We start from the raw sequence: 15020 nt of genomic DNA, 5'->3' as shown, positions 1-15020 counted from the left end.
CTAAGTTTTGCCCCCTTGGCTAGCGTATTTAGGAGTTTTTTTTATATTCCGCTGCCGATACGGGCCTTGGCAAATGTCAAAACGGGGGCTCGATCCAGATCCCCGGGAGGCTGCCAAGACAGATTTCCCGGCCGAGTTCGCCATCTACCCCAGTGCTCGGCATGGCAACCACTGCTGGACAAAAGGGTCACAACAAGCGATGAAACTGCAGGGGATCCACGCTTACCGCTTACACGGACGTGGCCAGTAATCGCTTGGGTCGTGCTTGGCTTGACGAGAATGCGCTACCATGAGCCTCACAGGGCCGTGCGGGCCTATGCTCTTGCCAAGCAAGATTCGCGTGGCTGGTGTGTTGTGCTTGAGCTTGTACGAGATACTCTGCTATTGAGCATCAAAAATCTGGACTCTGAAATCTGAATGAACATGTATATATGTTGATGCTTACTGCTCTCGAGTTGCAACATTTTTGTCATCCTCATCAGCATCCAACATCACCATCTAGGTCACCAAGCATCCATTCACTTCAATATCCGACTACATTCTTTCTCCCAGTCTCATCCTACAGCTTTAACAGCAAGCAAAACACAGCTCTCTATCTCATTCTCTACCAAACAAACACTACACGCCAAACCGACACTCGACCGTCAAAATGCGTTTCGACATCATCGCCGTCCTCTCCCTCGCCACCATGGCCACTGCCAACTCCAAGAAGTCCGACCCTTACCAGCCCATCAGCCTCAAGGGCCTGAAGAGTTGCCAGGCCGCTTGCATCTCCGCCACCATTCGCAGCCTGGGCAAAGGTGATATTGCCATCATGTCGACGCCCGCCATGGACTTTTGCTCCCAGCCCGACCTCAAGCTCTGGCTGGCCAAGGAGGTCTTTCCCTGCGGGCAGGTGACTTGCGGACGCAAGGTTCGCCTGTACGCCAAACGTGAGTTTTTGTTTTCTTCCTTCTCCACCTTTTCGTCCTCCGGTAAATGTTCTCCAAGGTGAAGACAGAACTGTCCAGCTAACTTGGAGTATTTACTCTTCTTACAGGTGGAATGAAGTGGCTCCGCAAGACTTGCCCCGATGTCACCTTTGTCGAGGCTGAGCTGATGCAGCCGGCTCCCCAGAGCCCGGCCACCGTTCACGGCGACGAGCATGCCAACGCCGTTGACGTCAACGATGCCGATGACCACTAGCTGTCGCATTTTTAAACGGGGTTTACTCGGCAACGACGACAAGAAGTTTACTTCGCTGAACCTGCGCGAGCCATACCGAGTCATGACATGGTTTCAAGTCAAATTCTCCAGCTTGAATATACTCATAGACAGGTGATGTACGGATGAACAGGTGGTTACACCATAGTATAAGTTTTAATCTATAATTTTGGACACCATTTTTTTTCTGTTGCAACATCGGAATTCAACACAATGCTCCAATGTCCCGCGTGATCGTTCGCTGAGATTGACGAGTCATCGGAAAGTAAGGGGTAGGACGATCATACTGCTATTTGCCCGTTCAAAGCCCACAAGACAAACTCTGGGACAAGGCATGCGAGAGTATCCACCGAGACCAAACATTTAAAGCCCATTAATAGCACATCAGCCCCATGGCCCCCATCAACCTTACAATTTCTTACTGTGGCGGATATTTTTATATGCATAAATGGATTTACGCTCGCAATGTAATTACTCATGGACCGCAACAGGTCAAAGCACAAGAGACCCATTATGATAGCTACATGGGATCTAGGTACCCAACAGAACGAACTAGGTTTGTCGCAGATTTGTTTTGCAAACCGGTTGTACGAACCACTTTCGGACACAAGAACGAGTATGTGAAAATGCAACGCTCGCTTAGCGTTGGTATATATCAAGCATTGGACTATATAACAACACAAATCGCCTGCATGAGATATCAATCATAACCTCTAGCTTCCAAACACTTTGTCTGATCGCTGTGCGTACATCTCAGATTTCTTTTTTCTTGATACCCTATTGTTTTTATTTACTTCTCTCACGACCTGGCGTCAACATGCGTTCATCTACGATTATTCTGGCCCCTTTCCTTCTTTTCACTGGCCTGGTTGCCGCCAAAGGCCCGAAGACAATCGAAGTACAGCCGGATTTCCAAGGTCCTCAGACGGGAGGTATTTGCTGCGACGCTGGTACAAATTCTGATACCGACAAGTTTTGCTCAGGCAACAATTTAAACGCTTTCTGCGTAAGCTGCATTTTTTTTCCTTTTTTTTCCCTTTTTTTATATCAAGCGACATGAAAAGCATCAGCGGGGTAGAACTAACCTTCTTATAGTGCGGCCCCTTTCGCTCGGACCGAAAGGGCGGCAAGGGAGTGCAGGGTGGATGTGACCCATTCCCAGATTTTCCAACAGGACGCAATGTTGTAACTTTCCCCCCCCGGCAACCAACAATGCGTTTCCTCCGGTGGGCATGCTGGATTTATTGGATGTGCATAAGTTGAGCGGAATTGCCTGTTATTTCCTTGTGGATAAAATATGGGGATATCAGGACGCAAAGGTTTCCTCAAAAAGGCTGTATCATTTATCTAGACCTGTTTAATATCTAGTATCTCCGTCATCCTTTGCCGCAGCCAGGAGTAATGTGCAGCTATCATGGCGTCCACAATATTATTATTATGGTGTGAGTACTGGAAAATTATGTACTTTTGGGAGTCTCAGGTAGCCTGAGCAGGTGCAACGGTATCGAACTGTGATGCGCAGTCGCTTTTGCTGCGTCAGTGATTTATTCCATACAAATATAAAGACGGATGCAGGCCATCGTTTAGCATCGGCTGGTTTGAGACTTTCGTTTCCACGCTCTTTGAATTGTGTAAAGATTCTACCATCTACAAGCAGCATAACATTTCATTCCTAATAAGCTCTGGAAAGCCAACAAGAAGATCAAACTTTTGAGAAATCCCTAAAGTAGTTCTCTGCTGAACGCAATGCAATGCCTAAAGAAAAGCCCACCCCCATGACCAAGGATGCGGCCTCTCGCATACAGTCTACCAGCGTAAGTAAGGTATCCACCTAATGCTTTGAACTTGGTCTGTGTTGTATTTTTCTGCAGAATCAACAGCTACATTTTCCTGTGACTTCGTCTGGTTCATTTCGTAGGACAAGAGCAACCCAAACAACAGTGATCATCAATAACCCAACTGAAGGCTAAGGAGTGTTAGGCTTTCCCAGCAAAGACCGGGCTTCTCGAGAGCCACGTAACCCGACAAAATTTATTAATACAATTACGTTCGTCCAAACTACCTCCATAAACCTATCTCTATTAAAAATTGCCCGTTTCTGGTCCCCCATATTAATGTGCCGATCGTATACGCGCCTAAGCGAAGAACAACAAGCGAACCCTGATGCAGTGTCACCTGATGTGGTGCTAGTTCTAGATTCTAGAATAGTCACGGTCGGCAGTCGCCCAGGCACGCCACTCCGTACCAATTGGATCGAGACCTGTTTTGATGCATAGAAAATAACATGAGAAACTATGTACGAATTATAAAATTTATTAAACAAGATCTGATAGACGCGTGTTTACCGAGGTTATATTGTTTCGTACTATAATGTCATGTTAGGGGTGGCCGTTGCGGGGGTAGGGGCCGGTTCAGGGGTGCTCTATTCCTTATCGGCTTTGCTTATCGGCTCATCACGGTTGCCATGCTACTGCGATTCAAACTCAGCTGAATCGTTTCTCGTTTCCCATCTCATTCGGACAAGTCTGTACTTGGGGGCTGTTCGTTGTGGGCCCCCTCAAAGAGGGGGTTACAAAACCTTGATTTTCGAAAAAACCGTGGGCCAGCAAATTTGTTAGCAGATCGCTAACAAAGTAGCTCATGAAAGTTCGATTCACGTTCGTAAACACTACACCCACGAAAAAGGTTAGAATTTGCAGATAAATTGAAGCCGTGAATTGCGCTGTAGATATCTATTTCTGGAGTTTTGGCTCAATCGCCCTTTTCCGGTCGCTCAAGCGGTCACAAGGCGACCCGGGTACTTCCAACTCATCCTTTCTACCACCCGGTATTGGCGGCGAGGAACGGTCTTCAAGCGGTCTCGTATCCTGAAGTTGACGGGGAGAGGGTGTAGCCAATGGTATATACCGTGGGAACGGTTTGGAAGGCCTGTTTGGGGCGGGAGGTGAGGCTGATTGCGAGGATCGTGATACGCATATGCTGATAGAACAGGCAGAGTCGGTATCCACGGTAATATTGATCTGGGTACTTGTATTTCCAGCTGAAATTGGCCCTTTATCGACGAACCATGACTGTGAGGGCTGTGAATCGGTCTTCTTCCTTTTTCCAGGGCGTTCCCTGACCGCCGGAACGTTCTCCGGCGTGAAGCCGAGGTCCTCCAGATATCTCTTCTGTTGTATCTTAATCCCGTTGGGCATGCCCTCTGTTTCTCGCCAGCGTTGAATAGCCTGATTCTTATCCCTATACCACGCATCTCTGACGAACTTTTCTTGTTGGTATAGGGCTGTTTCCTCGATCAACGCCTGTTTGGCTTCGTGAGCGACCCGCATATCTTCTAACGTATTAGCGGTCTGGAACTGTTTGTCTTTTGACTTCAACGTCATTTTGACTTTGTAACGTGAAGCGCGTTGAAGGCGTTTTTGCTTATTCGTCTGCTTTTGGGCAACGCGTTGCTGTAGGATGATCGCCTCGTTGGCAACGGCTTGTAAATCCGAGATAGCATCAGCGGTATCTGAACTAAAGTGGTGCGCCTTGGCCGCCATACGGCTTGCCGCATATTTGGCCCGTGAAAATCGTTCAGCGGTAGGAAGGGAGTCCGGATATCGCGGTGTATTCGCTGCCGTGGCGTGGCCACGCAGTTTGGCGAGCACTTTGGTGCCGTCGACAGGAAACAAGCCTGTATCTTGGAAACCGCTTATTACGTGGCCAGTTGTGAAAGCCGTTTGCCAGCAGCGCTAAGTTAAGGGAAGATATATCAGTTTACCGCTAAATTAACCTGTAGATCGAAAACGACTTACTCGAATCGCAGCAACGAAATCTGAGCGGGTGAACACCGGAATACCGGTGTTTATATGCTCATGCAGGACCGCCTGCAACTCGTTTTTCAGGTGAGTGAACACGGATACGTCCATGGGCTGCATATAATGCGTTGAATGAGGCGGTAAAATAACGATCTCGATATCAAATCTGAGGCAATAATCAAGTATCTCCATGCCAAAGTGGCCGGTAAAGCCGTCGAGAAAAAGCCACCTCCAAATACGTGTTTTGGCCCGCTGTGAATTTGGATCGATTTTGGCCGCAGTGCGGTTCACAAAGTCGAATCTGACGTCAAAGTCATGACCAAACCACTCTTTCAACGTGGGAGATCCGATCGATTGCACGGCAGCAACTTCTGGCCACGAATACCGGTTGAAATGCTGTATCCAGGTGAGCTGGATATCTCCGTTGGAAAACCCCGTTTCTGACCGCGTAAAAACGATACCCTCAGGCAGATCCAGATCAAGCCAATCGCTCGTTGGCCACTTTGTGAAGATACAGAAGGGCGGTAGCGACTGCCCAACAGCGTTGCCACCGCCTATCAACGTACAACTCTCACGGTTAGCCGGATCCGCGGTGCGTGGCTTTTCATGCCTCTTTTTCGTCACGACCAATACCGGTATCCGGCCATCTCTCACACCGATTCTAGTACCACATTCGTCAGCGTTCCAGGCCGCTGAAGCCGTGATCCCAAGCTCTACCGCATGAGCCGCCGTGCGGCGATACCAGGCCTCCACAAGATCGATCTGTTGCTCCCAACTAAGGCGAGTAATCTCGACGGGTTGTTGTTTGGTAAGTCGCAGTTCCGGGTGTTTTTTACGCCAACGGCCGTACCAGTTCATTTGAATTGGACCACAGGGCGGTATACGTGACTGACGCATCAGATTGGCCGCAGATATTACGTGTTGTGAGTCGGGATATGCACCAAGTTTATCAAGCTGCATGATATACGCAACGAGAGCTTGATCTTCAGCATCAGTCAACAATGAAGGCCGCCCGCTGCGCTTTATCGATATCTTAGGAATGCCATTGATCAGGAGATTACGAGCATGCCGCTGAGTACTCGAATACGGGTAACCGTTCCTTTTACAGAACGATCGTAGCGATTCTGGCTTGGATCTGCCCTCCCGCGCGGTATCCGCCCTACTGCGGTGAGTTTCGACATATTGGGCATACATGCGGGCTCCTAAGATAGCTGGAGATTCTGGGGACGTCATGATATAGGTATATTTGCGGTAAGTGCAATTGTGTTGTTATGGAACGGGATTACACTCGGCATAAGTTAAATTGTTAACGATTTTCTAGGTAAAAAACTGATGCGGGGTGGCCCACGGTTTTTTCGAAAATCAAGGTTTTGTAACCCCCTCTTTGAGGGGGCCCACAACGAACAGCCCCCAAGTAATTACTCCACTGCACCTCCACCACCGTCACGCACGCGCGTGCACTCGCAGCCCACTTTAAATTGATCTGATTTACTCAATGTCCCAATGTCCAAATTAGCAGCGCCGTCCAACACCCACCGTCGCCGATGTCGTACACGATTTTAACCTTTTGTTTTTCCCCACCAACCCGAAGCGACGATGGTGGCGATGGCTCTCAATGGCGGCGCGACCTAATTCCCGAAATCGAATCGAAAGGCGCGCATGGCCTCGTCCTGCACCTGGACGGAGCAAGACAATACGACAAAGATCCCGACCCCTAATCCGGGATCGAAAATCAGGTACCACTACGTTTTCCACGAAAAGGTATGCACGCGCCATAGGGAAATACACAGTTTACAGGGTTATTTGACTTTTATATTTTTTATCCAATCGCGCGTCCAACGGCCCTTGCATTTAATTAGTTAACCATAAATCCGTCCCCTACGACATGTGCTGTATTGAGAACTTCGGTGCCAAGATCCCGCTGCCGCCCTCCCGGTTGCCCCTCAGCATCAGGTCTGAAGCTGCTACAAAACTTCCCGTCAATACTTCCACCACCATTCCGGGAGACGTATGCCAAACACAAAGTCAATTAACTGTTGCCGTTCAGATGTTTGCCGCTACACCCGCACAGAAAGATACATTCTATGCGGTAGCAGGCACAATAGCAGACCCACCAGCAAGCGACAATGATGATGCAGAAGGCTCTAAGGAGTTGCAGTCGACTAAGTTGCCTCCCAGTTCTTATTCATTTTGCCGCATATCGAAACAGGATGATGACCCCCAACACCAATCTCGACTTTGGCAAGTGGGAAAACTGATCATGTCTGATTTTCGGGAGGCCGAGTGGTACCAAAACCAGGGATGGGTCGTTGTTAATATAAGTGGAGAGGATGAAGACAAGCAGCAGGAGGAGTCTTGCGTGGGGCAAACTACCTAGTTATACCCAGCATTGTAATTTGGTCGGATATCTGGGGCGTGGGCGGTCGAGAAAGAGAAAATGCCTAACGCCTGACAAATTTTTGAAATGTCTAGGTAGTTATTTAGGTGGGTAGGTAATAACAGTGTACCGACCAACTCTACCTTCAAAATGCTACCGTGCCCCCTCTTCCATCCTTGGACACACCAAGATTGCATCTACCGTGATACATAATATGTCCCAATTAAGGTTTAACGTAGATGTATCGCGAATGGGCCAGCGTAGCGAGTGGTAGCTTCATAGTTTATCCCTGAAACCCAAAGTTCCACTGAAACGAGCGCGCTTTTTTGGCCGTTTTGATTGGCTGAACAGCCGTGGGTCGGGAAGGTGCATGAGGGTCTGTCTACTGTAAACATTAAGAAGGGTTTAATTTAAGCATCGAGATTATCCACCAATATAAACAAGCCCGCGAATGAAGCCACAGTTTAATTGGTGGAGCGCGCGTTTAGAGATAAGCTCTAAACTTACGAATAGGAAATAACTTAAGATAACTTAAATATTTGCAGGGCGAGGAGCAAGCGCGCTATCCGATTAATAAAGCCTTTTTCTTTTCCACAAAAGTACCGTTCCCCATTGGATTCCGTTATATTTCATACAGCTCAATCTTGCCAACCCGGTCTGTGTTGGCATAGCAGCAGGGTTAATTGGAATAGATGCCGTAACATGGGACTTCAAATATATTAGCTGATAGGAACGTACCTGCTCGTACGTACCAGCACGATAGCCAAAATAGCATTCTCGTAACAAGCAGGCGACAAAATGTGGCCAAAACATGCTTTTCGCTTAAGATAGGCCGGGACTTTTCAAGTAACTCGCTCGCCAATAGGAACATATGCGCCGCTTTCCCTTACATATTTGTCACATGGTTTGGTATTGGATGATATTATCACTGAGTCACCCTTGCAATGGCTACCAATCCAGATGCTGCACCTAGCCTGCCAGACACATTTACAATGAGCTGGCCGAGAAGGAGCATAGCGGATTAAATTAGAACCATTGTGTGGCAACAATTGTTTTACCCCTAAACAAATACGCAGAATCTCGCTTATTAAAACAAATTTGTACTGTTTTTATTCTGGAGGTTGTATTGAAATGATAGAGCCCAAGCTGATGCCAATTATGCAGGAGACCGTTCATTGAATGCGCATAGCACCCGGCGTGATCAAGGAATTGACCGCGACTATACTGGTCTTTTATTCCTGATCCAAACCTATACCGACAAAATTCGCAGCGTCCAAGGTTATCTCAACCTGGAACATTGCGATCTGTCTATACAAGATGCCATTTTGGAGGAATCTCAACAGATGTCAGAGTGGTATGCACTTGTACTCAAAGGTTCACAGGTGGAGGAAGAGGACGGAGCCTTGGCAACAGTCTAGTATAAGGAACAGGGAAGTAATGTGGGAGTTGAGGAGAACTCTAAACAGTGCTAGATTGCTCAAGCAGAGCTGCGAATACTTTATCCACTTGGGACTTGCTCGGCCGGTTTAGTTCAGTCTTGAGAAAGCAGAATTATGCTTTGGTTGTGGCGGCAAAGGCCGTCGTTCAGCATTGTGTTATAAAAGATTGCGTGCTGGTTTTAGATGGGAATTGTATAATCGCTGCGATTGGTAGAATAACATAACCAAGATAAAAATTGATTAATCCATTATGCACATCGCTGTATTGTTACGACCAGATAATTGGGCCGGTACCAGGGAGGCCAGGTGGGGTCACACCCCTCCTGACGACACCCGCCCAAAGAAATCACCGACCGGCAAAAAAAGGATTACATAAAAAGAAATTACGTAACCTCACGTAATTGCCAAAAAAATAATTTCAATAATTATTAAGGGATTATAACAAATTAAGGGAAATAATTTTTGCAATTTGTAATAGATTAGGAAAAATTATATTCGGAATATAATTTATATAAGGTATATTTATTACCATATAAATAAATTCGATTTTAAAATTATTTAGTGTCACAGACCTGAAGGACAGCCACTGGGCTGTCGCTTAGTCATGACCCCTGTCACGTGAAGGCGCGAGGGCCGAGCGCCTCGCGCGCGTATATCTACGCGAAATCTCTGCAGTCTCCGATATGTAGCTCCTCGAGCTACGTCTTCGTCAACAACCACCTGCTACCCCGTACCTGGAAGACTAGATAGCCAATATACTCTGTCCTGTTACCTGATCGCCCGCACCTACCTGTCCGCCCTGCCTGCCCGTGACATTACGTAGCTCCTTCATTAGGTGCCCGCGATGCCTGCGTCACTGCAACCCCCGATCTTAACCGATTCGACCGAGGAACTGATCGAACACCTACAAGGACACCCTGAACAATGGGTGTCTTACATCTCCGATTCCTACCAAAAGCTGCAACTATTGCACGATAGCAACGTCCGCCTGAACTCCTGCCTAGAAATGCAGGAAGCCGAGACCCAACGCGCCCGCGCCGAAACGGACCGTGTCCGCGACAAGGCGCAGGCCGACATTCTGGCCATGGCCATGGAAAAGGCCTCCGCCATAACCTCCCGGGATGCCGCTTTCGCCGAATTAGAGAAAACACGGTCCGAACTGAAGGAAGTTCGGACCGTAACGCTACCCACGGTACACATAACCACCCCCGCCCCAACTACCAACACGCCTGTTGAACCCCTTATGGTTACTCCTATGGGAACGACTCCGCCGCCTGCTTCCGAACATCCCGCCTCCGCCCGCCTTTCTGAACGACTTCCAGACCCCGATAAATTTACGGGCGCCCGCTCCGACCTCCGCCGCTTCGCCACCCAAATCCGGGGGAAAATGACCTCAAACAAAGACCGCTTCCCCAACCCCGAATCACGCCTGATTTATGTAGCCGGTCGACTGTCCGGTAAAGCGTACAACCTGATCCTGCCCAAAATGGTCGGAGGCACACCCCAATTCGGAGATTATACGGATCTCCTCCAATACCTAGAGGAGGCATTCGGGGACCCCGACCACGTCCAAAACGCACAAAACAAATTATACGCCCTGAAGCAGCGGAACGTAGATTTCGCCGAGTATCTGTCGGAGTTCCAACGCCTGTCTCTGGAAGGAGAAATGCCGGAGGATGCCCTCCCCCCTCTTCTATTCCAGGGAATATCGGAAGAGCTCCAGGACATGCTCCTCCACAACCCCGCCCCATCCCGCCAGTACCACGAATTTACCCGACACCTGCAAAGCTTGGATAACCGCTACCGCCAGCACCAGCAGTATAAAAACAGACAGACACGTACCCCTCGGACCGCAGCGCCCCCCGCGCGCGCGGCCCCCCGGACCCAAACCGACATACCGCGGGCCGCCCCCAAGCCAAACGCGGAATTTCCGTTTAACGACCCCATGGACCTAAGCAGCCAACGCCGCCACAACCGCAAAGAAAATATGCTATGCTACCGCTGTGGATCCCAAGAACATTTTGTTGCCAAATGCCCAGAACCGGATACCCGCCGCACGCGGCTGCACCAGGCCGGAATCGAACGATCCAGGTCCAGGTCCAGGTCCCCGCGCCAAATACAAACCAAACTCCCTAAAAACCCCCGCCGCGGCTCGGACGCCAGCCGCTCCAGCAGCCGAAGTTCGAAAAACGGAGCCCGCCTGGGATAAGTCGCCCCCAGGCCGCCAAGGCCGCGCATAGACCGCCGGCGATCCGCATCTCTGCCGCCGCCGTTCACGGGTTCCCCGTTGAAGAGGAATATAACCAACGATCCGACCTGATGATCCTGCCTGCCGAACTGACAGTGGGGGGCCAAAACCTCCCAACCTATGCCCTCACCGATTGCGGTGCGGAAGGAAAATGCTTCCTCGACCAAGGATGGGCCGAAGAACGCCAACTACAAATGTATCCGCTGCGAAACCCATTCGACATCGAAGTATTCGACGGAAGGACCGCCGAAAGTGGGAAGTGCACCCATTATGTCCGAGGACAATTGAGAATCAAGGACCACATCCAGAAAAACGCGCTGTTTTTCGTTACACAGCTAGCCCATTACCCCATTGTGTTAGGAATGCCTTGGCTAAAGCAGCACGACCCAACGATTGGATTCGCGTCACACGTTATTACGTTTGACAGCGACTATTGCCGCCGACACTGCAATATGCCCGACAAACCGGAGAAGGTTAAAGCTTTACACGCCGTACCAAAAAAAAGCCGCCCCCAGTACCAGGCTGACCGACCGCCGTCCCTCCGCGAAATGGATATCGCCCCTATCTCCCTGCAAGCCGCGAGCATGTACGCCCGCCGCCGATCCTGCCGACTGTACGCCGTAACCTTGAAACAGATTGATGAGGTCCTAGCCGCCGACCCCCAAAATAGGAACGGGCCGACCCTGCCCGAAACAATCCGGGAATTCGCGGACGTATTTTCCCCGCAAGAAGCCGAGAAGCTGCCCCCACACCGACCGTCCGACCACCATATCCCGCTTATAGAAGGAAAAACGCCGCCGTTCGGCCCCCTGTACGCCATGTCCCGCGAAGAGCTGATAGCCCTTAAGGAATGGCTGACCGCAGAGTTGAAAAAAGGGTTTATCAGACCCAGTTCGTCATCCGTCGCCTCGCCCGTTTTGTTCGTGAAGAAGCAGGGAGGAGGGTTGAGGTTTTGCGTGGATTACCGCGCGCTGAATAACATTACCGTAAAAGACCGTTACCCGCTGCCGCTAGTCCGAGAGACCCTGAACAACCTGGCCGGCATGAAATTCTTCTCGAAAATCGATATCGTTTCCGCTTTTAACAATATTCGGATTAAAAAGGGGGAAGAATACCTGACGGCATTCCGCACGAGATTCGGCTTATACGAGAGCCTAGTCATGCCTTTCGGGCTAACGGGAGCCCCCGCGACGTTCCAGAGATATATAAACGACTCCCTGCGCGAATACTTAGACGTATTTTGTACAGCCTACCTGGACGACATTTTGATTTATAGCCGCACCCGAACAGAACACGAAGAACATTTGAAACTCGTACTGGAAGCCCTGAGGAAAGCCGGGCTATACGCCAACGCCGCGAAGTGCGAATTCTTCGTGACGGAAACCAAGTTCCTGGGCCTGCTGGTCGGCGTCGAAGGCGTAAAAATGGACCCTGAAAAAATCACCGCTGTCCTGGACTGGCAAACACCCAAAAAGCTTACTGACGTACAAGCATTTTTGGGGTTTGGCAACTTTTACCGGCGCTTTATCCGAGATTTCTCAAAGATCGTAGCCCCTTTGACGAGATTGACCAAGAAAGACGTCGCATTCGAATGGAATAGCGCCTGCGAAACCGCCTTCCGACTGCTGAAGAGAAAGTTTACCGAAGCCCCCGTACTGGCGCACTTCGATTGGGAAAAGGATGTGATCCTGGAGACCGACGCTTCCGATTATGTTTCTGCGGGAATATTGTCACAATACGGCGACGACGGAATACTCCGCCCCGTCGCGTTCTTTTCGAAAAAACACACAGCTACCGAATGCAATTACGAGATTTACGACAAAGAATTGCTAGCCATTATCCGCTGTTTTGAAGAATGGCGCCCGGAACTCGAAGGGACGTCGTCCCCGGTCCAAATAATTACGGACCACCGCAACCTGGAATATTTCACGACGACGAAAATGCTCAACCGCCGACAAGCCCGATGGGCCGAATTCCTGTCAAGATTTAATTTCCGTATCACCTACCGACCCGGGAAACAAGGAGCGAAGCCCGACGCACTAACCAGGAGGTCAGAGGATATGCCTGAGGAGGGGGATGAACGACTTAAGCACCAAACACAAGTCGTACTGAAAGAACACAATTTACCTGCCCGCCCCACCCGGTTACAACCCATAATCCGCCAAAACAAACCCCTATTGCCAAGACACCTGATAGAGCTACTAGACGCCGGATACGAATCCGACCCGATAACGCAATCTGCCCTAGAAGCGTTGAGGACAGGCGCCGACCGCCACCCCAAGCTGCAATTGGCCGAATGCGAAGAACGATCCGGCTATTTGTATTACCGCAATAGACTGTACGTACCCGATTCGAATAATCTGAAAGCCGAGATCCTGCGCCGCTGCCACGACTCCCCCGTCGCCGGTCACCCCGGCAAAGCAAAAACCTACGACCTGCTGTCCCGAGAATATTACTGGCCCGGAATGCTACATTACGTATCATTATGGGTAAAGAAATGCCAGACCTGCCGCCGAATCAACCCGTCCCGCGAAGGCCACCAGGGCCTCCTGCGACCCCTGCCCACTCCTGAACGCTCATGGCAACACCTGTCGATGGATTTTATCACACATTTGCCGCAAAGCAACGGCCACGACGCCATCCTAGTGGTCGTAGACCGCCTGACTAAGATGAGACACTTCGTCCCTTGTAAAGGGACCTGCAATGCCGAGGACACCGCCAACCTGTACCTACACCACGTATGGAAACTACACGGGTTGCCCCTGACGATAGTTTCGGATAGAGGCACCCAATTCGTGTCGAAGTTTTGGAAACACCTGACAACCCGTTTGAAAATCGACAGCCTGCTATCCACTGCTCACCACCCCGAGACTGACGGACAGACCGAGCGTTTTAACGCGTCCCTGGAACAATATTTGAGAGCTTATGTGGCCTACCTGCAAGATGATTGGGAAAGTTGGCTTCCCCTCGCCGAATTCACAGCCAACTCCCACAAGTCCGAGACCACCGGAACCTCCCCGTTTTACGCGACTTACGGATTCCATCCCCGCATGGGATTCGAGCCGGTACCCCTGAACCAGCCTTTGCCCGCCCAGCGGGATGCCGAAAAGCTAGCCGCCCGAATGGAAGCCATTCTGGAACAAGCCCGCGCCGAAATGACCGCCGCCCAAGCCCGTTACGAAGAACAGGCGAACCGACACCGTACCCCGGCCCGCCGGCTTACCGTCGGCCAATATGTATGGTTAGACGCACGGAACATCCAGACCGCCCGCCCGCAGAAGAAACTGGATTGGAAGAACTTGGGACCCTTCCGAATTTCTGAAGTGATTAGCCCGTACGCCTACCGTTTGGACCTGCCGTCGTCTATGAGAGTACACCCTGTTTTCAATATAAACCGACTAAAACCTGCTGACGTTGAGCCCCTGCCGGGCCAACAACCTGCACCGCCACCCCATTTGGAAGTGGAAGGTGAGAGAGAATACGAAGTCGAAGAGATCCTCGACTCCTTTTGGGAAACCCGCGGCCGAGGAGGCCGCCGGCTGAAATATATCGTCCGTTGGGCTGGATATAGCGAACCCACGACTGAACCTGCCGATTACCTGGAAAACGCTGCTCAATTGGTAAAGAATTTCCACCGTCGATACCCCCATAAGCCCGGGCCCCGGCCGTGACGGAGCTCGGCCTGGAAGGGGGGAATACTGTCACAGACCTGAAGGACAGCCACTGGGCTGTCGCTTAGTCATGACCCCTGTCACGTGAAGGCGCGAGGGCCGAGCGCCTCGCGCGCGTATATCTACGCGAAATCTCTGCAGTCTCCGATATGTAGCTCCTCGAGCTACGTCTTCGTCAACAACCACCTGCTACCCTGTACCTGGAAGACTAGATAGCCAATATACTCTGTCCTGTTACCTGATCGCCCGCACCTACCTGTCCGCCCTGCCTGCCCGTGACAT

General features: G+C 50.5%; 3 protein-coding genes across 3 annotated transcripts; all 3 read left to right on the top strand.

Annotated features, from left to right (window-relative positions):
- Positions 1–649: 649 nt before the first annotated feature.
- On the top strand, positions 650–1185 carry MGG_07372 (uncharacterized protein; the record flags this gene model as incomplete). Its single annotated transcript, XM_003711199.1, has 2 exons — positions 650–932; positions 1040–1185. The coding sequence occupies 2 exons, from the start codon at positions 650–652 to the stop codon at positions 1183–1185; spliced, it is 429 nt and encodes a 142-aa protein (XP_003711247.1).
- Positions 1186–2020: 835 nt separating this feature from the next.
- Positions 2021–3183, top strand: MGG_16603 (uncharacterized protein; the record flags this gene model as incomplete). Its single annotated transcript, XM_003711198.1, has 5 exons — positions 2021–2209; positions 2299–2344; positions 2572–2645; positions 2934–3017; positions 3169–3183. The coding sequence occupies 5 exons, from the start codon at positions 2021–2023 to the stop codon at positions 3181–3183; spliced, it is 408 nt and encodes a 135-aa protein (XP_003711246.1).
- A 3705-nt stretch (positions 3184–6888) lies between these two features.
- On the top strand, positions 6889–7483 carry MGG_15190 (uncharacterized protein; the record flags this gene model as incomplete). Its single annotated transcript, XM_003711197.1, has 1 exon — positions 6889–7483. One exon carries the CDS (start codon positions 6889–6891, stop codon positions 7378–7380), a length of 492 nt encoding a protein of 163 aa, XP_003711245.1. The 3' UTR covers positions 7381–7483.
- Between the last annotated feature and the right edge of the window lie 7537 nt (positions 7484–15020).

This window comes from Pyricularia oryzae, chromosome 3, assembly GCF_000002495.2.
Source record: "Pyricularia oryzae 70-15 chromosome 3, whole genome shotgun sequence".
Classification (NCBI taxonomy): Eukaryota; Fungi; Ascomycota; class Sordariomycetes; order Magnaporthales; family Pyriculariaceae; genus Pyricularia; species Pyricularia oryzae.
The sequence above is the reverse complement of the archived record's forward strand: the minus strand, read 5'-3'. Positions and strand labels throughout refer to the sequence as shown.